The sequence below is a fragment of the Bos taurus genome, chromosome 4, assembly GCF_002263795.3.
Source record: "Bos taurus isolate L1 Dominette 01449 registration number 42190680 breed Hereford chromosome 4, ARS-UCD2.0, whole genome shotgun sequence".
Taxonomy (NCBI): Eukaryota; Metazoa; Chordata; class Mammalia; order Artiodactyla; family Bovidae; genus Bos; species Bos taurus.
Window position 1 is genome coordinate 95,206,830 of NC_037331.1, and position 24,109 is coordinate 95,230,938.

General features: G+C 36.7%; 1 protein-coding gene across 7 annotated transcripts in view; it reads left to right on the top strand.

The window, feature by feature from the left end:
- The window catches only part of MKLN1 (muskelin 1), a 391,857-nt gene that overhangs the window by 356,753 nt on the left and 10,995 nt on the right, over positions 1–24,109 (top strand). For 6 of the 7 annotated variants that reach the window (XM_024990572.2, XM_024990571.2, XM_059885486.1 and 3 more), the window contains 4 exon segments: positions 693–807; positions 2,648–2,787; positions 9,950–10,052; positions 19,961–20,015. In XM_024990572.2, coding sequence (XP_024846340.1) covers positions 693–807; positions 2,648–2,787; positions 9,950–10,052; positions 19,961–20,015 — 413 coding nt within the window. 7 annotated transcript variants of the gene reach the window in all.

The following is a 24,109-nucleotide window of genomic DNA, read 5'->3' on the forward strand; positions in this document are numbered from 1 at the left end:
TAGATGTGTAAGCTGGAGAACAATGTATTTTTAATGTTCCCAGGCCTTTCTTAGTTTATGAAATGAAGCAGTTTGACTAGAGCAAGATCGTGGGAAGGGGAGTATTATTATTTAGCGTATTCAAACCTAGGACCCTTTTGTCACAGAGCACCTCACAGAACTGCTGTACATTTTTGTTTGAAAAACACTGACCCAGAGGACCCAGCTCTAATGTTCTGTAGTACTACCTAAGTGAATATTCTCCAGAACAGAGGAACTTCTGAGAACCTCCATTCAGTAATGGAGGGTGATGCTCAGCAACTGAGGGATTTGTTATCTTCTAAATAGGACATTTATTTATAGTAAGAATGAAAGCAATCTGTTGTGAGTTTTTATTGTGAATAGATAAATATGATATCATCTCTTTCAACCTTTGGTTTAAGCCTTCATATATGCTGATCCTATTTCATAACATGAAGTAGGTTGTTCTTAAATGAGGTTTTGATGGACATCAAAGAACTTCAGAACTCAGTTCTAACAAATTTGGATTATTTTATATGAGAGTGACCAGAACTTTAAGATTTGATGTGAACAAATTTATAATTTTTTGTTGGTAATTAGACATTGCATTAATTTGCTTGCTACAATTATATTAACCTTATGTGTACTGCTAATTTTCTAGGATAGAATGCCTTAAAAGCAATGTCTTGCAGGTCTTGTGTCTATAAGAATGATCAAGCTGCAAAGGATAATCCAAGTAAAAGTCTTCAGGAGGAAGAACCATGTCCGAGATTTGCCCATCAGCTTGTATATGATGAATTACACAAGGTATCCTAACTACATTGACCGGTAAACTTTCTATGACGTATAATCAGAAAGAATCTCAAAATAACTGTTTCTGATTATTTTCGGTAGATCTGAATAAAAATAACCAACATTTACTAGAATATGTAGCACAGATATCACTTCTCCCTGAAATTCCTTAAAAGAATAAACATTTTTGCATAATCCATAATTCCTGGCACACTTCTTATAAAAATGGCCAGTGGCTATTGCTTCTTAGCTGCATAGATCTGATATATAGTATGGCCTATTTGTTTCTATAATATGAATATTCAAGTAGAAGATACACAGTTTTCAGCACTTGTATACCTTTTTCCATGATATGAAAAGATATATATAACTTCCTGATTTTAGATATTCCCATTGTGTAAGAAATCTTTATTTTTCCTATGATTGACATATCTATTCCATCAGCCTTGTGAAAATAGTTCTGAATTCTGAAGTTTTAGTGTCACAGGGTTACTTTAGGTATTTCTCCCTTAAACTTTACATATAGTTTAATGATTGGGCTTAGATTATATAGTAAATTACTGACAGAACCGTATTCTTTCTGTTAAATTCTCAATCATTTGAGATCTTTAGGTAAACGATACCATTCGAATAACTAAAACCCCTTTCTCTGAGAGTCTCCCAAAGTGAATGTTAAATGAATTCCCATCTATAGGATAGAAATAATATCTCTGTTGTATAACACTGCTGATTATAAATGTTTCAAAATATCAAAAAATGCTTTACCACTTTGAATACAGAGTATTACAAAACCTGTAATAGTGTCATTATGCCATTATTGCGCTCCTTTTACATTTCTTATGTGGTATTGTCGGGTGGGGGGGGCTGTGTAATTTCTTCAGTTCTGTCTTGCCACAGCAAAAATTGAAGTGGCAGACCAGTGTTACAGCTTGGTTACAGCTCAGTTTAAGCAGTGGACCCGTGTTCCAGCTCAGTTACAGCTCAGTTTTATTTGGCAAGCAAGGGAAGATACATCCTCTAGGAGGGAGTGAGGGTGGACCAACCCAAAAGAAGCACGGGGCTCAATTTTGACCCCTCTTTTTATATGATTTTTCTCCTCCCCCTGAGCCTGCCCTGTGTAAATTGGGCTAGCCAGGAGGGCTGTTTGCTTCACCTGAGGTTCTCACGCCAGTCCTTGGAACTTCCTTTGTTCTGTTTTTGTGGGCTTTTTCCTTTCTTTGTCTTTTATCCACTACTATATTGGACTCCTGTTTCCTATTCTAACTATCTAACAGTATTAATTATATGATTGAATAATATTTTTAAAGTTATTTCACAAATCATACATCTCATTTAATATTCAACATTAAGGCTAATATTCAATATATTCATATTGAAACATATTCAACAAAAGTAAGATGCTAAAATTTTTAAAACTTTCTAGTTATTGTTGACCTTCAGTGATTCAACTTGTGTGTCAGTTTTTTTAAAAGATTTTTTATTACAATCGACACTTGATTAACTTGATAATCTCCATTATTTGTTGCCTAAGCAAACTCTGTATCTTAGAATAGCTTCTTACTACCATTGCTTTATTTTTATGTCTTCCATTTTCAGTGTAACTGTGGTAATACAACTTATTTTATTATGAAATGTAATTTAAGGAAGTAATCACAGTACTTTAAAGTAAAATGGAAACTTGAGAAAAATCAGAGGAAGCCTTTGGTAGACATGCAGGAATGTTTTAGTTTTTTTGTATGAGTAAAGCTAAACAAGTTACTTGTTATACACTACTACCAAAATGAAGAAATTTTACTATGACTTTCCTTAGTATGCATGCATTTAAAAAAAATCTGGTTTGCTTTATTTATTTTAGGTTCATTATTTATTTGGTGGGAATCCAGGAAAATCATGCTCCCCAAAGATGAGATTAGATGACTTCTGGTCACTGAAATTGTGTAGGCCTTCAAAGGATTACTTACTGCGGCATTGCAAGTACCTCATAAGAAAACACAGGTATAAAAATAATTCATTAAAAACTTATTTAGCATTATCAGCTATTGTTGGTATTAACTAAGCTTTGGAGATGTGACTTTATCTTTGGAAATTTAGTGACACGACAGTGTAAATATTGTGAAGATCATGACTTTTGTAAATGCCCTGTTACTCTCCTTATTTTTTTCTTTATTTTTCAAAGAAAGGTACAAAGTGAAGATAGATCTTGATGCTAAAAGTTATTAAAGATAAGCAAGGATATATTGCAACTGTCAAAATAATGGAAAAAATTTCTATGAACATGATGAACTTACCTTCAAGTAACTCAAGGCCTAACCCACTACAAATTATATCATTTCTAGAATTATTGGCATTTGACTGACCTATTGTTGATTCTCTTAACAGTGAATATGATGATATAGTTGACTTAATAATCTCCTTATACTTTGATGTTTCAGAATACAATTTAAAATATTATAGTTTTGCATCATTACTTTTGCAATGTAATTGCAAAATCATGTAATCAAACATTTTCATATATATCTCCTCAGTCTTGTTTGCTTTTTAGCCTTAGCAAATGATAAGCTACTGAAAAATGTAGAAAAATACATCTATTCCTTTGGTTCCTAATAGTGTTAGATTGTAATTAAAATTTACAGTTTGAGGGGAGAGACAGCTTTTAATGATGATAATAGATACCATTTATGAACAATTTTTGTATGCTAAATCCTGCATGTTATTTGCACAATAAGTCAGTGGAGAAGTTACTTAACAGTTACTCTTTTTGTAAAAGAAGAAATGGAGCCATTTTTAAGTGGATTGTGTAACTCATCTAAGGTCATTCAATAGTCAGTGACAGCAGTATTTGATCCTGAGTATTCCGACTCCAGAGTTTTTACCACTTTACCACCACCACCACTTCCACTTCCTACACATACGTATACACACAGAATGCATACGTATGTGTATTTATATATTTATTATATAATTATGTATTCTAGTTTATTAATATATAAAATAAAATTAAAACCTCTGTATAGGTATAAAGGAGAAGGCAATGGCACCCCACTCCAATACTCTTGCCTGGAAAATCCCATGGGCAGAGGAGCCTGGTAGGCTGCAGTCCATGGGGTCGCTAAGAGTCGGATACGACTGAGCGACTTCACTTTCACTTTTCATTTTCATGCATTGGAGAAGGAAATGGCAACCCACTCCAGTGTTCTTGCCTGGAGAATTCCGGGGATGGGGGAGCCTGGTGGGCTGCTGTCTATGGGGTTGCACAGAGTCAGACACGACTGAAGTGACTTAGCAGTAGCAGTATAGGTATAAAATAGATATTTATTCCTTTATCATATCATGTTTACCTGTTATTTCTTACTCTGCTTTCATAAGTTGTGCTTAAGAAACAAATTGATAAGAGAAACGAGTTGCTTCTGTTGCTTTGTCATTACTATGAATAAGTAAGAGTATTTCCTATAGAATATATAGGACAAGGATGCTGAATTGTCACATTGGCTGGATAGCAAGAGATAAATTCTGTCTTACTAGCAACATTTAAGCTTAAAGTACCTTCCAGTCCAATTGCAGTTCAATCGCTCAATCATGTCTGACTCTGCGACACCATGAATCGCAGCACGCCAGGCCTCCCTGTCCATCACCAACTCCCGGAGTTCACTCAAACTCAACGTCCATCGAGTCGGTGATGCCATCCAGCCATCTCATCCTCTGTCGTCCCCTTCTCCTCCTGCCCCCAATCCCTCCCAGCATCAGAGTCTTTTCCAATGAGTCTACTCTTCGCATGAGGAGGCCAAAGTACTGGAGTTTCAGCCTCAGCATCAGTCCTTCCAAAGAAATCCCAGGGCTGATCTCCTTCAGAATGGACTGGTTGGATCTCCTTGCAGTCCAAGGGACTCTCAAGAGTCTTCTCCAACACCACAGTTCAAAAGCATCAATTCTTCAGCACTCAGCTTTCTTCACAGTCCAACTCTCACATCCATACATGACCACTGGAAAAACTATAGCCTTGATTAGATGGACCTTTGTTGGCAAAGTAATGTCTCTGCTTTTGAATATGCTATCTAGGTTGGTCTTAACTTTCCTTCCAAGGAGTAAGCGTCTTTTAATTTCATGGCTGCAGTCACCATCTGCAGTGATTTTGGAGCCCAAAAAAATAAAGTCTGACACTGTTTCCACTGTTTCCCCATCTATTACCCATGAAGTGATGGGACTGGAGGCCATGATCCTCGTTTTCTGAATGTTGAGCTTTAAGCCAACTTTTTCACTCTCCTCTTTCACTTTCACCAAGAGGCTCTTTAGTTCCTCTTCACTTTCTCCCATAAGGGTGGTGTCATCTGCATATCTAGGGTTATTGATATTCCTCCCGGCAATCTTGATTCCAGCTTGTGTTTCTTCCAGTCCAGTATTTCTCAGGATGTACTCTGCATAGAAGTTAAATAAGCAGGGTGACGATATACAGCCTTGATATACTCCTTTTCCTATTTGGAACCAGTCTGTTGTTCCAGGTCCAGTTCTAACTGTTGCTTCCTGACCTGCATACAGATTTCTCAAGAGGCAGGTCAGGTGGTCTAGTATTCCCATCTCTTTTGGAAATTTCCACAGTTTATTATGATCCACACAGTCAAAGGCTTTGGCATAGTCAATAAGGCAGAAATAGATGTTTTTCTGGAACTCTCTTGCTTTTTCCATGATCCAGCGAATGTTGGCAATTTGATCTCTGGTTCCTCTGCCTTTTCTAAAACCAGCTTGAACATCTGGAATTTCACGGTTCACATATTGCTGAAGCCTGGCTTGGAGAATTTTGAGCATTACTTTACTAGCATGTGAGGTGAGTGCAGTTGTGCAGTAGTTTGAGCATTCTTTGGCATTGCCTTTCTTTGGGATTGGAATGAAAACCGACCTTTTCCAGTCCTGTGGCCACTGCTGAGTTTTCCAAATTTGCTGGCATATTGAGTGCAGCACTTTCACAGCATCATCTTTCAGGATTTGAAATAGCTCAACTGGAATTCCATCACCTCCACTAGCTTTGTTGGTAGTGATGCTTTCTAAGGCCCACTTGACTTCCCATTCCAGGATGTCTGGCTCTAGGTGAATGATCACACCATTTTGATTATCTGGGTCATGAAGATCTTTTTTGTACAGTTCTTCTGTGTATTCTTCCCACCTCTTCTTGATATCTTCTGCTTCTGTTAGATCCATACCATTTCTGTCCTTTATCGAGCCCATCTTTGCATGAAATGTTCCCTTGGTATCTCTAATTTTCTTGAAGAGATCTCTAGTCTTTCCCATTCTGTTGTTTTCCTCTATTTCTTTGCACTGATCGCTGTAGAAGGCTTTCTTATCTCTTCTTGCTATTCTTTGGAACTCTGCATTCAGATGCTTATATCTTTCCTTTTCTCCTTTGCTTTTCGCTTCTCTTCTTTTCACAGCTATTTAAGGCCTCCCCAGACAGCCATTTTGCTTTTTTGCATTTTTCAGTGGGGATGGTCTTGATCCCTGTCTCCTGTACAGTGTCACGAACCTCCATCAAGCACTCTTATCTATCAGATCTAGTCCCTTAAAGCTATTTCTCACTTCCACTGTGTAATCATAAGGGATTTGATTTAGGTCATACCTGAATGGTCTAGTGGTTTTCCCTACTTTCTTCAATTTAAGCCTGAATTTGGTAATAAGGAGTTCATGATCTAAGCCACAGTCAGCTCCCGGTCTTGTTTTTGCTGACTGTATAGAGCTTCTCCATCTTTGGCTGCAAAGAATATAATCAATCTAATTTCGGTGTTGACCATCTGGTGATGTCCATGTGTAGAGTCTTCTCTTGTGTTGTTGGAAGAGGGTGTTTGCTATGACCAGTGCATTTTCTTGGCAAAACTCTATTCTTCTTTGCCCTGCTTCATTCCGTATTCCAAGGCCAAATTTGCCTGTTAGTCCAGGTGTTTCTTGACTTCGTTCTTTTGCGTTCCAGTCCCCTATAATGAAAAGGACATCTTTTTTGGGTGTTAGTTCTAAAAGGTCTTACATTAGTAAATATAAATTTACTTACATTAGTAAATATAAATATAATGGCTACATAGTGTTCTACTCTGTGTCATTTACGTAACTAGTCTCCTTTTGTAGAATATTTAGATTATTTCCAACTTATTTGCAATTACAAATAACAGAAATAACAGTGTAATTAATGTTATTATATAAGTCTGTATGCTCCTCTGTGACTTCTCTGGTTGCTCAGATGGTTAAGAATCAACCTGCGATCCAGGAGACACTGGGTTTGATCCCTGGATTGGGATGATCCTCTGGAGAAGGAAATGGCAACACACTCCAGTATTCTTGCCTGGAGAATCTCATGGGCAGAGGAGTCTGGCAGGCTACAGTCCATGGGGTCGCAGAGAGTCAGACATGACTGAGTGACTAAGCATGCATGTATGCACCCCTATCCAACATTTCTATAGGATAGAGGCAGAATTGATGAAGTATAAGTTGCCCTTCAGAAAAATTAGTTTTCAAAAAAAAAAAAAGAAAAGAAAAATTAATTTTCATTCCTTCTAGAAATAAGTAGAATTATTCATTTCCACACAGCCAACTCATCTTAAGAAATACTATTTTTGATCTTTGGCAGTTTTTCTCCTTTAAAAATCTATCAGTGGGCAGGCAAAATGACAATTTATGGGAATCTGAAATACTGTGAAACGTTATGGCATCTTTTAAGTTTTAGATACAAAGCATCATTGTTAGTGACTTGTGCTAGTAAATGCACAAAGTGAGGCATGAAAGTGAATAAGGAAAATAATAATCAGTAACAGATTATTTAAATTTTTAATTATATGATGAAAGACTAGCAAATCTTGTGAGTGTGATTCATGAAATAAAGTGACTGAAGTTGAAAGACAGTTTTGTGTGATTGAGCAAATAATAAGCCTTTGAAATTTGTTACTATTTAGTTAAAATATAAATTTTAGTTAAAATACAAATTTGGAGGGAGAGAAGTGTGTTGACTGCCAAGAATGTGTCTTTGTTCTTAATGGTGCCACATGATACAGAAAATAAAGTGCCACTCTTCTGTAACATTCAAGTTTCCAAACATATGATTGGGGGATAGAAAGGGGCAAAAGAAAACCATTTTTGATAGGATTAGTCCCTTGTTCCTTTAGGTAGAGGGCACTATTATTGGCTGAAATATAATTCTAGATGGTAAACGTAAGTCCAGTAATAAGTTTTAGCAGGCTAACCAAAAAAGCTTAGAAAAAACACAACTTCCAGGAAAATGGATCCTTTTGCTGGATTTATTTACTAGAACCATAGATATGTGTTGATTAAGTTATCAGGTTACAAAGGATAAAGACATACTTAAGAGTTTCTCACTGGGAAAGAATGAGTATATCCAGAGAATTAAAGTACTTTCTTAGCACTTGAACAGAGAGGCCTAATAAAGAATTGTTTAAGATACTGAGACAATTCTGATTAGCTAGACGCTACAGTAACTTTCCTTGTAATTGAGCCTTTCTATTTCTGCTTTTCTGTCTGGTATTCTTGTTCTACTTCCTGACTCTGTCTTCCCTTATGGCTTTGGTAGGTAGCTAGGTAGGACAGGAGAGAAGGACAGAAGGGAAAGAATCTGCCATTTCATGTCTTCTACCTGTTGCCTTCTGTGGTTTGTGTTTTTGTGTTCTTGTGTATCTCTCATTCAGTTTCTCTAAGAGATTATCTTAGAGAAAGTTCCCTGGAGAGTGTATCCTGTAAAGAATTTTGCCAGACTGCTTTATAAATGGCTCAGCAAGCTCAAGATGACTGCTTTTGGTTCAGGTGCCAAAACTAATTAATTGTGGACAGGATGGTAGAGTAACATGACTAAAACTCTGATCTGAGGGTTGTAAGGCTGACTGACAATCAGGGTACTATCTGGTACAGGAAAACTGTAATATTTTGCCAGTCTTTGCCCCTCCTTGCAGGTACCCTTTCACTGAGGTTAGTTCTAAACACAGGAAATTGTTGATGCCGTCAGCTGAACATAGTCATGAAAGGCTCATTACTATTTTCCTTTTCCAAATGAAATGTAATATCTTTTCTTTCCTTTTGTATAATACTTTGAAAAGCATACCAATTTTTTGGAAATAAATCCATATATAATTGTATTACAAAAGGAATTATCATTATTTAAATAAATATATAGTCGAAGCAGACTTTTTAATTTAGGAGAACTCATTGTTTCCTTTCTGCTTTGGAATCAGAGAAACTTGAGTTTAATTCTATTTCTGCTGCTTACTAGGTTTTAGCATGGCCAAATTCATTTACTAGGCAACAGTTCTTCATCTCTTCTGCTTTTTAAATGATCATCAACTTGTCATCATAGGGGTTATATGAGGATAAATGAAATGATATATATAAGATGCTTGATACAGTGTCTAGCACAAATAATTGATAAATGGTTGGTACAGTTGTTTTTGTTATTACTGAGATGTGGAAGTAGTCTCATTAAAAATATCTAATCATTAAAAGAAACTATAGTCATTTTGGTTTCTGAAGTATCTGTTAAACACCTCCAGTGGAAAGTATGTGACACAAATCTAGGAAAGTATTTTTATTTTATCCCTACTTATTTTGTTATGAAACACATTTGACTGCTTTGTAGTTCTGTTATAAAAAATTTTTGATATATCCACTGTGTTAGTAGTTGACTTAATCATAGCTTATAATTTTAAGAAGAGGGTAGTGAGTGAGTGAAGTTGCTCAGTCGTGTCTGACTCTTTGCAACCCCATGGAATGTAGCCTACCAGGCTCTTCCATCCATGGGATTTTCCAGGCAAGAATACTGGAGTGGGTTGCCATTTCCTTCTCCAGGAGATCTTCCCGACCCAGGGATTGAACCCGGGTCTCCTGCATTGTAGGCAGACACTTTACTGTCTGAGCCACCAGGGAAGTCCCTAAGAATAGGGTAGGAAATGTTCTTATCTAGTCTCTAGCACCACAGCCTGTGTTACCATTGTTTCCAGAGGCTCCACATGTACACTGTTTATATAAGTGGCAGTATTCTTACTTCTGGATTCTTAAACACAGATTTTTTGGATATCCACAATATCTCCTCAGATACAGAGTATCACTCCAGATTTGAAAGACATTTCTGATGCTTTTTCATAACTCTAAAGCAATTACTATTTTTGTTTGCATTTTCTAGGTTTGAAGAAAAGGCCCAAATGGATCCCCTTAGTGCTCTGAAATATTTACAAAATGATCTTTATATAACTGTGGATCATTCAGACCCAGAAGAGACTAAAGAGGTAAAGGTGATAATAAACTTCAGAGATTGAACTTTTTTAAAAAAGTTTCTAACTTACATTTGTTGACTTTGTTCTTGAGTGTTTAAAGGGAAGTGAGGAATATATGATAACACTAAATATCTTAAAAATGGTATGGAGCAGATGAAATAGAAATCGAATAGACATATTTCTGTTTAATAATGTAAGATTCAAGTCAGAAACCTGTGATCCATTCAGAAAAGAATTCTCAGGTACGAAGTTGTAACTTAGACATTAGTGTTTGTATTGGGAAGGAAATAGAAAATTTTACTTCTACCATAGTTCTATGCTTCTTTTACTTAAGAGTTATGTAATGTTCAGTATAAACTTTTTCTGTTGGTACTCCAAAATTCCTTAAAAGAAGCAGGAAAACTCTCCTTTAATATAAGAGAGTGAAAAGAGATTGGTAGGAATAACATCTTTGCTGGCTTGATACTTAGTTATATGAATGTTGTAGCACTACAGTTTTACCATAGGCCTCAAGCTTTGTTTATCAGTAGCCCCTAAGCTTGAGAAATTAGTAACAGATCATCACTTTTTGGTTTTCTCTTTTGATACATAACATGGGACGGAAGCAACTGTTTGTAAGAATATTCTTAGGGTGTATCTGCTTATCCCCACTGTGTGAATACACCTGCCATGAGTTTCATGGTCTTACTAACGTTTGTTCCTGCTACCTTCTAAGACTCCTTTTGTCACTTGTTCCTTTCACCAGCTATTCTTGTTCGTGCTTCATCTAACAACATCTGAACTGCAATCCATTTACCTTCACTCTCAGAATTGGTGATTATATGTGGTTCCATTCCTCTTATTTCCCTGTTAGCTGTTGCAGTGCTTTGGCTTTGTAATAGCAACATCATACAGTGTTTTTCTCTGTTCAGCATTGACACAGATTTCAGATTTAGTGTTAAATAACTTTCAGGCACCAGGTTCATTGTACTTTCAAACAGAAGAGCCTGCATGTTCTTGGCACCAAAACAAAAAAATATTCTTTCATAGTTGCCTACAATGAAAATAAGCCCCAATTCTCTTACTCAGTATTGGTTATAGCCGTTCAGTAGGTGGAGGATCAGCAAAACATAATTTAAAACCCCCTGAAGAAAGATGATGGCATCTACTCCCAACACTTCATGGCAAGCAGAAGGGGAAAAAGTGGAAGCAGTGACAGATTTTATTTTCTTGGGCTCCAAAGTCAGTGCAGTGACTGCAGCCATGAAATTAAAAGCCTCTTGCTCCTTGGAAGAAAGCTATGGCCAACCTAGACAGGGTATTAAAAAGCAGAGACATCACTTTGCCAGCAAAGGTCCATATAGTCAAAGCTATGGTTTTTCCCTAGTCATGTCCAGATATGAGAGTTGGACCATAAAGAAGGCTGAGTGCTGAAGAAATTACACTTTCGAATTGTGGTGTTGGAGAAGACTCTTGAGAGTCCCTTAGATTGCACGGAGATCAAACCAGTCAATCCTAAGGGAAGTCAACCCGGAATATTCATTGGAAGGACTGATACTGAATCTGCAGCTCCAATAATTTGACCACCTGATGTAAAGAGGCAACTTATTGGAAAATCCCCTAATGCTTGGAGAGACTGAAGGCAAAAGGAGAAGAGGGAGGCAGAGGATGAGATGGTTAAATAGCATCACTGACTCAATGGACTTGAATTTGAACAAACTCTGGGAGATGGTGGAGGACAGGGAAGCCTGACGTGCTGCAGTCTGTGAGGTTGCAAAGAGTCAGGCATAATTTAGCTACAACAACAATCATGATTTTGCCAAGTAGCAGAATATATTTAGAATAATCTGTTATGGATTATATTAATAAGCTGAAGATAGTTGTGAAAAGTGCATTATTGTTCATTTTGTTAGACTTGTGTGTTTGAGAGATAAATGGATTTTCTTGTGTTTTCACCATAGTCTGTCTAAAATGGCTATAATCTGGGAACATTCATTTTTCTCCTATTTTTTCAAACCAAACCAAACCAAAACAAAATACTATGAAGTAAATAATTTCAGCTGTGTGAGCTGCAAGTAGGCCAGAGAAAACAGACAGTTTGTTCTTAAAGCTAAGCTAATGGGAAAAACCAGGACAGGGAGGTATCTCAAGTTCAAATAGTCGTATTAAGAATTTTGATGGTGAGTTTCTCTTTTCCTGAAGACTATCAAATTATGATTTTGTATGCCACAGACTTCCATTCTATTTCTTAAAAGCTTTGAGTTGTTGAGTAGAAGTTAGGAAAAAGTGATGTTATTCTTGTTATTCATGTATGTGTCAGCATCAGAATCACTTTAGAAACTTTTTCAAAACCATACCCACACTCGAGGATTCTTCTCTGTCTGCTCTTTTATAATGGAAAACTGAAAACACATCTAAAACATTGAGAATTGCTGATCTGTAAGTTTATTATTTTGTTTAAAAATGTGTGGCCAGATTTTATTTGGGGAAAGAAGTCCCTTGGTGACAGCTCCAGTATGTATATGTACTTACAGTATTTGTTAGTGGGGCATATAGATCTTCGCTTTTCCTTGTAAGAAATCATTCCCCTTATTGAAAAAGGCCTATACTGCTGTTCATTTTCTGTAGTAGCTTGGTTTTGTTTTCTGTGTATGTTTTACAAAATGTTAAATGATTTTATCATCAATTGGCTTCCCTGATAGTTCAGTTGGTAAAAAATACTCCTGCAGTGCTAGAGACCCCAGTTCGATTCCTGGGTTGGGAAGATCCACTGGAGAAGGAAGGGATAGGCTACCCACTCCAGTATTCTTGGGCTTCCCTGGTGGCTCAGCTGGTAAAGAATCCACCTGCAATGCAGGAGACCTAGGTTCAATTCCTGAGTTGGGAAGGTCTCCTGGAGAGAGGAAAGGCTACCCACTCCAGTATTCTGGGCTAGAGAATTCCATGGACTGTATACTCCATGGGGTCGCAAAGAGTTGGACATGACTGAGTGACTTTCACTTTCAAAAATGGTTTTTAGATTTTTCTCCCCCTTTTTTGGATCATCATTGTGCCTGTTAGTGGGGAACTGCTGGTAGACTGTCAACTATGTACCAAATAATGGTTCTTTGCTTTCTTCAGTCTCCAGAATGTGGATTCTAAATTGGTGATGAGATTATAATAATGTTTATGAAAATTACATTATTTTTTCTAGAAAAGGGCCAAGAAAAGGTTGCCTAAAACTGATTCTACCATTTTTAGAGAGAGTTCTATAATAAGAAGAAACGAGAAAAACAAGTTTTCAGGCAGTTTTGCACGTTTTGTATTAATTATCTTTCTACTGAGCTTCTGAAGTACTGGTGTCATTTATTTAACAGATGTGTAGAGTCTCTACAGTATGCCAGGCATAAGAGAGACACCAGTGAACGAAACAAGATACTTTTGCCCAGGAGATACTTACAAGCTAGTGGGGAGGAACAATAAACATATTAAATAAACAAATATGGTGCATTAGAATTTGATAAGGATTATAGGAAAGTTAAACAATTAAAAATATAAAGGGTAAGAATTGGACAGTTGCGGCTATTAAATAGAGTAATCATAGTAGACCTCATTTAGAAATCAGATGTGCATAGAAAGTTGAAGAATTATGAGGGAGTGATCTAAGTAGATAATTTGGGGAAGGTAATTCCTAGCAAAAGGAAGGCTAGAACAAAGACCTTGGGATGAGACTATTTGGCTTAGTTTAGAATATCAAGGAGACATCCCTTGTGGCTGGAATAGAGAGGTAAGGAGACAGAGTAATTAGAGGTGAGGTCAGACAGGTAAGAGCAGCTATCGGCAGAACAGATTACAAATAACTTTGTAAGTCATTGTTAGAACTTTGGTTTTTACACTGAATAGGGAGCCAGATCAGGGTATTGTGCATGCAGAGGCGTGATATACTCTGCTTTATGTGTTAATTAGGTCACACTGATTACTGTATTGAAAATAGACTAAAAAGGAACACAGATGGAGGCAAAGAGAGCTCTGAGGGAGGTGTATAAATCTAAGCAAGGGGGATTAGATTGCTCAGACCAAAATAGTAGTGATAGAAATGATGAGTAAAATAGCTTTGATTCTCAATATATTTTAAAGGTTGAACCAACGAAATTTTATGATTGGATGTAGGGTTGAAAGAAATGACTCTAGAGTATTGAGCCTGAAAAACTAAAGGGTAGAGTTACTGTCAGATGAAATGAGAAGGTGGAGACTTCTGACTGGAATTGGGAGTTTAATTTTTCATGTGTTCAGTTCGGGATGCCTATGAAATAGCCTTCTTGAGATGTTGAGGTGATAGTTGGATATTCAAGTCTGGAGTTGCAGGGAGAGGTCTGACTTTATTCAGATTGTATACTACTACTTGGTACCTGTTAAAACTGTAGGCCAGTACATATCAGCGCTACTTATTTAATTGAATAGTGAAAATAACAGTTTTCTCCCCCCACCCCCACATCTACATAGAGCCTATGAAGTTTATCTTTGAAGTTAGAAAAGAGGAACAAATTAATCCCAAATAAGTATTTAGAATATAGGAAATTAGTAAAATGGGAAATAATAAAAAAATGTAAAAAGTGAAAGGTTGGTTCTTTGAAAAAGTAGCTAAAATTAGTCAATCTCTAGCAAGACTTATCAAGAAAAGAAAAAATGAAAACACAGATTATCAACATCACAGATGAAAAGGGGAAATCATTACAAGCCTCTGTACAATAAAAGCATATTACAGAAATATTATAAACAACTTGTCAACAAATTCAACAACTTGATGAAATGAACAAATTTCTTTAAAGATACAACTTACAAAAACAAGAAGAATTAGAAAATATTAAGGAACTCCATATCAATTAGAGGTTGAATTTATAATTGAAAACTTTCCAAAAGAGGAAATCCTAGGGCTAGATGGTTATATCAGTAAATTCTATCAACACTTTAAGGAAGAAAAAATGCCAGTTTGGTATAGATTCTTAGATATCAGAAGAAGACAAAACAGTTTCTAAATCCTTTTGGGAAGCAGCTTAACTCTGGTATGAAAACTCAAAAGAGACATTAGAAGCAAAGAAATATTGCAAACCAATACCCCTTGTAAATTTAGATACAAAATTCTTAAGAACGTTTTAGCCACTTGAATCCAGCAATATGAAAAAGCTAGTGCACGATGGCCAAGAGGGGGTTTATGCTAGAGTACAAGGTTGTTTTAACTTTTAAAAATCTGTCACTGTATTTCACCACATTGGCAGAATGAAAGAGGAAAACCATAGATCATCTCAATAAGTGAAGAAAGCATCTGACAGAATGCAAAACCCATTCATTATAAAAATTCTTAACAAACTGGGAATAAAAAAAGTATCATAAGTCTCATAAAGGGCATCTATGAAAAATATACAGCTAGTGCCATGCTTCATTATAAAACGTTAAACCCTTTCCGTTAAGATTATGACAAGGAAAAGATGTCTGCTGTCAACACCTCTATTCAGCATTGTGCCAGAAGTACTAGCTAGTGCCATAAGAAAAAGAAAGAAGCAGCATATAGATTTAAAAGGAGCAAGTAAAACCATTTGCATCTTTAGATGACATTATTGTGTACATAGAAAACATCATGCAATCTACAAAAGATATACTAAGATAATTGAATTCAACAAGGTTACAGAATACAAGGCCAATAGAATTAAAAAGCAGTTCCAATTTTATACTAGCAATGAGCACTTAGAAAATGAAATATTTACTCTCTCTCTATTCTGCCTTTTCACTTTAGTTCCTCATTGCTTTTTTCTCTCTTATCTATAAAAAAGAACCTGGCATCCAGACCCTGATAAGATGAGTATTTTGAGGTGCTAACCTGCCATCTTCTTGGTCAGATGGCTTTCCAAATAAAGTCATTTTCCTTGCTTTAAAAAAAAAAGAAAATTTTAAATTTTAAATTTTTGTATTAATATCATAATCAAATATACAGAAGTAAGTTATTAAAAGAAATTAAACAACACCTGAATAAATGGAGAAATAAATCACATGGTTTGAAAGACTGTAAAAGTGTTGAGATGCCCATTCTCCCCAAATTGGTTACTGCAGTTTCTGTCAGTATCCCAACTTATTCTAAAATTCAGTGAAAATGTGAAGACTCTGGACTAGCTAAAAGAATCTTGAAAAAAAAGGTTGGAGGTCTCATACTTACTACCTGATTTCAGGGCTCTGTATAGAGCCATAGTAATCACGGGGGTGTGGTATTGTCTTAAGGATAGAGAAATAGATCAAAAGAACAGAATAGAATTCAGAAATAGACTCATGCAGTCAGTTGATTTTTTCTTTTTTAACCAAACACCAAGTTCAATAGGGAAAAGAAAGTCTTTTTAACAAATTATGCTAAATAGATGGATATCTCAACCCCTGTTTCACTCTTAACACAAAAATTAAGATGGATTATGGATCTAAATATAAAACCCAAAATAGTCCATCCTTAAGAAGAAAACAGATTATCTTCACCACCTTGGGATAAGCAAAGCTTTCTTGGATATGATGTAAAAGGCACTAATCATAAAGAGAAAATTTGACAAATTGAACTTCAACACAATTAAAGTTTCTACTCATTAAAAGACATTACCAAAAATTTTTTTTAAAGAGAGAGAAAGAGAAGGGAATTCCCTGGTGGTCCAGTGGTTGGGACTTTCCACTTTCACGGTAGAGCGCCTGGGTTCGATCCCTGGCTGAGGGAACTCAGATCCCAGAAGCTTAACGGTGCAGTAAAAAAAAAATAGATAAGGCACAGACCAGATAATATTTGTAGTAGATATGTCTGACAGAAGACTGACATCCAAAATATATGAAGAAGTTTCATATATTTTTAACTCATCCTTTTATACGCCTTTATGGGGAAACAGTGGAAACAGTGTCAGACTTTATTTCTTTGGGCTCCAAAATCACTGCAGATGGTGACTGCAGCCATGAAATTAAAAGATGCTTACTCCTTGGAAGGAAAGTTATGACCAACCTAGATAGCATATTCAAAAGCAGAGACATTACTTTGCCAACAAAGGTCCGTCTAGTCAAGGCTATGGTTTTTCCTGTGGTCATGTATGGATGTGGGAGTTGGACTGTGAAGAAGGCTGAGTGCCGAAGAATTGATGCTTTTGAACTGTGGTGTTGGAGAAGACTCTTGAGAGTCCCTTGGACTGCAAGGAGATCCAACCAGTCCATTCTGAAGGAGATGAGCCCTGGGATTTCTTTGGAGGGAATGATGCTGAAGCTGAAACTCCAGTTCTTTGGCCACCTCATGCGAAGAGTTGACTCATTGGAAAAGACTCTGATGCTGGGAGGGATTGGGGGCAGGAGGAGAAGGGGACAACAGAGGATGAAATGGCTGGATGGCATCACTGACTCGATGGACATGAGTCTGAGTGAACTCCGGGAGTTGGTGATGGACAGGGAGGCCTGGCGTGCTGCGATTCATGGGGTCGCAAAGAGTTGGACACGACTGAGCGACTGAACTGAACTGAACTCCCCCTCTAACTCTTGCTTAGTTGCTTCTGGATTATTTGTCCAGTTTCTTACATTCAAAGGATGATTAATCAGGTGACTGATACCGAAATTTTAAAGGCTCCAAGTGTGTGAAATTCATCCTGAAGAATCAGTGGCATCAGTGGCTCAAGCTTTGCAAAGTGTCAAGTAACTCTGTTGAGATTCTGTTTATTTGACTTTTACCTGACCTGTTTTCCAGGATCCTCATTCAAGATAAATATAAATAGTTCTCCTAAATTTTTCTCTTATGTGCTTAGTCACTCAGTCATGTCTGACTCTGTAACCCCATGGACTGTAGTCCACCAGGCTCCTCTGCCCTTAGGGATTCTCCAAGGCAAGAATACTGGAGTGGGTTGCCATGCCCTCCTCCAAGGGATCTTCCCAACCCAGGCATCAAACCCAAGTCTCCTGCACTGCAGGCAGATTCTTTACCGTCCGAGACACCAGGGAAGCCTAAATTTTTCTTTACCAATTTGTTAAAGTACCCCGATGCAATAGTTTTGTCTTATTTTATTTTGTCATCATTCAGCTACATTGTCTGATTTAAACTGACTAACTAATCTGAGAATCTAATCAACACTTACAACATTTTTTCACTTTGAACCTTTAAAATTATATAATTATATAACACTACAATTATACATACCATGGAATACCAGTCTAAGTTGTAATTTATATTATGTATAAGCCATCCCTAAAGTTCAGTAACTGTATTTTGGGCATCAATCTCTCTATGATAGATTCCCAGATAAGTAATTTTCTTTTTCTTTTAATCAAAGTATGCTGCTGCTGCTACTCAGTCGCTTCAGTCGTGTCCGACTCTGTGCAACCCCAAAGACGGCAGCCCACCAGGCTTCCCGTCCCTGGGATTCTCCAGGCAAGAACACTGGAGTGGGTTGCCATTTCCTTCTCCAATGCATGAAAGTGAAAAGTGAAAGTGAAGTCGCTCAGTCGTGTCTGACTCTAGCGACCCCATGGACTGCAGCCTACCAGGCTCCTCCGTCCATGGGATTTTCTAGGCAAAAGTACTGGAGTGGGGTGCCATTGCCTTTTCCGTAATCAAAGTATAGTTGATTTATAATATTATATTAGTTTCAGATGTATAACATAGTGATTCAGTATTTTTACAGATTATGCTGCATTTAAATTTATTGTTAGATACTGGCTATATTCCCTGTACTGTTTAATATATCTTTGTGTCTAGTTTTTTATATATAGTAGTTTGTACCTCTTAATCTTACCCTTGTTTTGCCCCTACCCTTTCTATGTTCCCATTGGTAATCACTAGTTTGTTCTGTTTGTGAGTCCGTTTCTCTTTTGTTTTATTCATTCATTTATTTTTTAGTTTCTATATGTAAATGTTGACATCCAGTATTTATTGTTCTCTGTCTGACTTATTTCACTTAGCATAACACCTTCCAGATCCATCCATGTTGTTGCAAATGGCAGAATTTTGTTCTTTTTTATTGCTGAGTAGTATTCCAGTGTGTAGGGGGTTGTGGGTATGGATGTGTGTATACATACCACATTTTTATCCATGCATCTGTTGATGGACAGTTAGGTTGCTTCCATATCGGGCTATTGTAAATAATGGTACTATGAAACATCAGAGTGTATGTATCTTTTCAAATTAATGTTTTCAGTTTCTTTGGATATATGTACTCAGGAGTGAAATTGTTGGATCACATAGTAGCAGTAATTTTTTATTTCAGTTGACCTCTTGTTCCTTAGGAGCCTGGTGGGCTGCAGTCCAGGGGATTCCAACAGAATCAGACACGACTGAACACAGTACTAGGGACTAAATTGTTCCTTAACAAGTATATACTTTAATATATTTTTAAAATAAAATAATTCCAGGACTTAGTCTAGTATTTTGAAAAATGATAAGAGAGTCCAGTAAAAAAAATTAGCATGTTCTTTAATCTAAATACGATGTTCTTCTTTCCGCTATTTGGTGGTGAATCAGTTTGGTTCAGTTCAGTCGCTCAGTCGTGTCCGACTCTTTGTAACCCCATGGACTGTAGCATGCTGGGCTTCCCTGTCCATCAACAACTCTCAGAGCTTACTCAAGCTCATGTCCATTGAGTTGGTGATGCCATCCAACAATCGCATCCTCTGTTGTCCCCTTCTCCCGCCTTCAGTCTTTCTGTTTGGTAAATAGACCCAAGCAATACATATGGACAGACATCCAGTAACTAAATGGTTGAAATTATAGGAATTTTTTTTCTCCAGTGTGCTTACCTAGCTTGGAGAAGGAAATGGCAACTTACTCTAGTATCATTGCCTAGGAAAACCCATGGATTGGAGGAGCCTGGCAGGCTACAGTCCATGGGGTTGCAAAGAGTTGGACACGACTGAGTGACTGGCACTGCACTACCTAGCTAAGCTAATTTGCTTTCTTTTTTTCCCCACAGTTTCAGCTCCTAGCTTCAGCTCTATTTAAATCTGGTTCAGATTTCACAGCTTTAGGTAAGTATTGCAGTGTACTTTACCTGGCCATATGCCCTAGCATTGGGGAGGTTTGATTTTGATTTCTTCAAAATGAAACATTAGATGAGATGTCATCCAAACAAATGAAACAGATCTCAAAGTAACATGCAAAAAATTCTTGATAACTGGCATCAGTTCCCAGTTCATGGGTCAGCTTGCAGTTCCTGTTATACCAGTCGCTGGGTTATTATGCAAATAGACGGCACAGAAGCCTGGTCAAGTAGTTTGTGTACCATTGTTTTGGAATGCAGACTGTATTACTGATATACTTACCATGAGTTAACATTCTACCACAGAGCGAGAGGACCGCTATAAAACGTAACTTCAGAAGGTTCTTCTAAAAATTTACATAATTGTTTACCACCATTCCACACACTGAAAGGCTATTTAAGAAGGAATTCCCTGGAGGTCCAGTGGTTAAGAATCTGCCTTGCAATGCAAGGGACATGGATTCGATCCCTGGTCCAGGAAGATTCCACATGCTACGGGGCAGCTAAGCCCACGCACCACAACTGCTGGGCCTGCACTCTCGAACCCTCACTCTACGACGAGAAGCTACCGCAAGCAGAAGCCTGTGCACTGCAGTGAAGAGTAGCCCTGGCTCGCCCAACTAGAGAAGACCCACACACGCACAGCAACAAAGACCCAGCACAGCCATAAATAAACAAACTAGTTAAAAAAAATTTTTTTAAGTGTATTCAGGTTGTTAGGAGTCTCAACCCTGAGATAGAGTCTAGTTATAGGCATTATTTTAGAAAGTTCATGCCCTTTTGAATTTTATCTTTTGAAATGGATTTAGTGATAGAAAACTGGGAGCCTGGCACATAGATATTCAGTTTGAGTGAATGTGTGCCTTGTTATGTATGGATACCGCAGCCCAGAGCCATTATTTTTATTTTAATGGTGGATAGTACTAAAATGTCTCTGGCTGACTTATATTTAGCCTTTAGAACAAGAATTTCTTGGCAGTCATTAAATATATTAAACTGTTGTCAGCAAATATTTTACCTTTAGCTTAACTCTTTTCTTTGCTCTATTCACTGTCAGCTAATATATTTTGTCAGGAACAGTTTGTCTTACTTGGATTCTAAACAGACCTTATCTAGATAGACTGAGATCAGTACAGACACAACAGAAATAAATAAAAAAAGGGAAATGTTCTGTGGAGTTTTGTTTCCTACCTTGTCTGAAGGGAAGCAATGTAGTAGTTAAGAGGGAAGAGTGTAGTATAGTGGTTAAGGGTCAGAATCTAGGTTTAGATATCAGCTTTGCCACTTGCTAATTTTAAAAATGACCTTGAACAAGTCACCTTTCTAATCATTAATCATTAATTTCTTCATCTGTAAAATGGAGGTAAGCAGAGTAGTGACCTCAGGTTGTTAAGAGAATTAAGTATTCTTGAAAACAGCAAAATGAAATGCTTAGTAAGTGTTCTATTTAGAGTACCACTTCTGTTACCTGCCTTATAAATGTAAGCTTTGTAACATTGGTGAATTTGAATAAGGAGTAAATTCAGGCTATATGCCAATTTTCATAAGGAGAAATTTGACATTTGTTTTAAAAAGTCTTTTTCATAAGGTTTCAGGCCTATTTAGAGTTCCTAGTTCTTCTCGTTCATTTTCTGATTGATTTACCTTCACTCCACTTAGAATTTAAATCGAGTGGGTTATTTTTTTTAATGTATGGATGTGTACACTTTTCATGTATAAATAACTATTTCATTTTCTAAATTATGTTTCCCCCAAAATTGGCTCAACTAAAATTTCTGACTTCTTCAGAATTCATCCAGTTTATCTTAACCTCTTAGAATTAAAAATTATTTGCTAATATTATTTGTAATTTAAAAATTTAGAAAGATGGAAAATGGTTTACAAACTGCTGGCATTGTCTTAGTTTTGAAAAATGACTGACTTCGGAGAAAAATAAACTTCGAGGTTCTTTAGCTTAGGCTGCTGTGGCTATGGCTGTGGACACTTTGAAGCTTGACTTCTGACTTTTAGCTAATTTTAAAAGCATATTTTCAGCAAGGTATGTTTTAAGAACATGAAAGTTAAAATCAGTACAGCCTTTTTGTCCTGTCACTACCATTTATGTAGTAATGATCCCGTTGCTGAGTTTCCTGGTGCCCCACACATTTTAAAGGGTGTTTTTTTTTTTTTTTTTTTAATATTCAGGTTGTCTTTGAACAACTTCCCTCAATCTCTGTCTCCTTCCTTCAAGTGTGACCACTTGCATTTGGCAGATCTTTACACACAGGCATACAGATAGAGTTGATTCCCACAATTCACAATAATATTCTATACAGTTACCTGTAACCCTGAATTTGTTTAATACTGACCCATTGCTCCTATGGAAAATACCAGAGTTAGGGTCCTGCAAGCCTCTTGTCACAGAATTTTTTCAACTAATTAATATATAATGTTGTTTTGTTACAGCAGGAACATACCTTACTTACATATTTATGTTGTTGATTCATTAACATTGAACTCATGCCAGTGGCACTGTATCTCACCCTGAGCAAAGCTTATCTAATGTGTATTTTCTTCATAAAGCACATCACAGCCTTCTTGCACTTAGGAACACTAGCCATCACTTCAGCACCTCACTTGGGGGCCATTGTAAGCAGTGAAGTCACCAACAGAAAACACAAACTGCGAAGAACATGACACCAAGTAGATGGTGAGAAGAGCACTTGTTTATAGTCTGAGAGGGGAAACAAATGGGCAGGGCACTAACTAGTTTGACCTCAGTTGAGAACGTATATTTACATGTGGCCGCTGAGATTTTTTTGCCACTTGGTGCCAATCACTGTCTGTGATTGACCACAAAAGTGGCACAATACCGATTTAGGGATTACAAATTTAGCAGGTAGACAAACGCACAATATGAAATCTGTGAATAATGAGGATCAACTGTATACGTGTACACACACACATACAGATGTTTGGTTTTATGTGTTCTGGTTCTATTTATTATGTAATATAAAAATGTGTATTCTCCACATAACTCTTTAAAATTTAACAATGTGGCTTGGAGATGCTTATGTGAAACTATACTAGATTTATTGTATTTGTAAGTGATACACAATGTCCCATAATAGGGATCTACCATAATTTAACCATTCATCTAATGATAGTGTAAATTTCACGTTCCTTATTGGTAAATGGTGAATAAAAATAAAAGATAGGTTTTCTATTTAATAAGTACTCAAATACTTGATAAAAATAAATAAATGAGCTTTAGAGTTAGACAGACATGGATTCACACTCCATTCTCTTTCCTTTCCAACTGTGATACGTTATTGAATGACTGAATCTCTCTCAAGTGTCTCATTTGAAATTGGAGTTTATTGTAACTGCTTCATATGATTTTTGTGACAGTGAAATGTGGTCATACATGAAGAACCCAGCAGGTAGTAGGAGACTGAGTGTTTATTTCCTTCCCTCCTACATCATTTGATCTCATGAAAATGATATTATAATTACTACCACAGAATCAATGTCCTCTCTTAAAAATACAATATACCACAACATTTTTTTATACCACAACATTTTTACAAATAAAACAAAGGTGGTAAATGCCCTGAAGTTGAATGTGAACAGAAACAAACATGTTTATCAAATTTGTGACATAATCAGACAATAGGGGAAAAAAGAGAATTAAGTCTTTTAAGTACAGCTTAAACTGTATACTCTCAGTGAAGTATATTCTAAAGATAGCAAAAGCAAGGAAATCTTGAATTTTGCTGGTACTGATTTGGGTATAGTAATTCTGGAACTTCTTTTGTGTGTGTTTTAGGTTGAGCAAATGAATACATATGATGATATTGCTGAGAGAGATGGTTTCCCTAGTAGGAGAAAGGAGATATAAATATGGAATGAAATAAGGAAAGGAAGAATCCCGTGAGGTTCCTTAAAAAATATTAGCAGTAAAAGCATGGAATAATAATTTTATTCTTTTTAAAAGAGATATGTGTATTATATGTGTACATATATATAAGTCCTAGAAACAGCACCACTGATCTTGGTTTGTAAAAATCATTTGCCACTAAAAGAAATTAGAGCTGTTAGGGA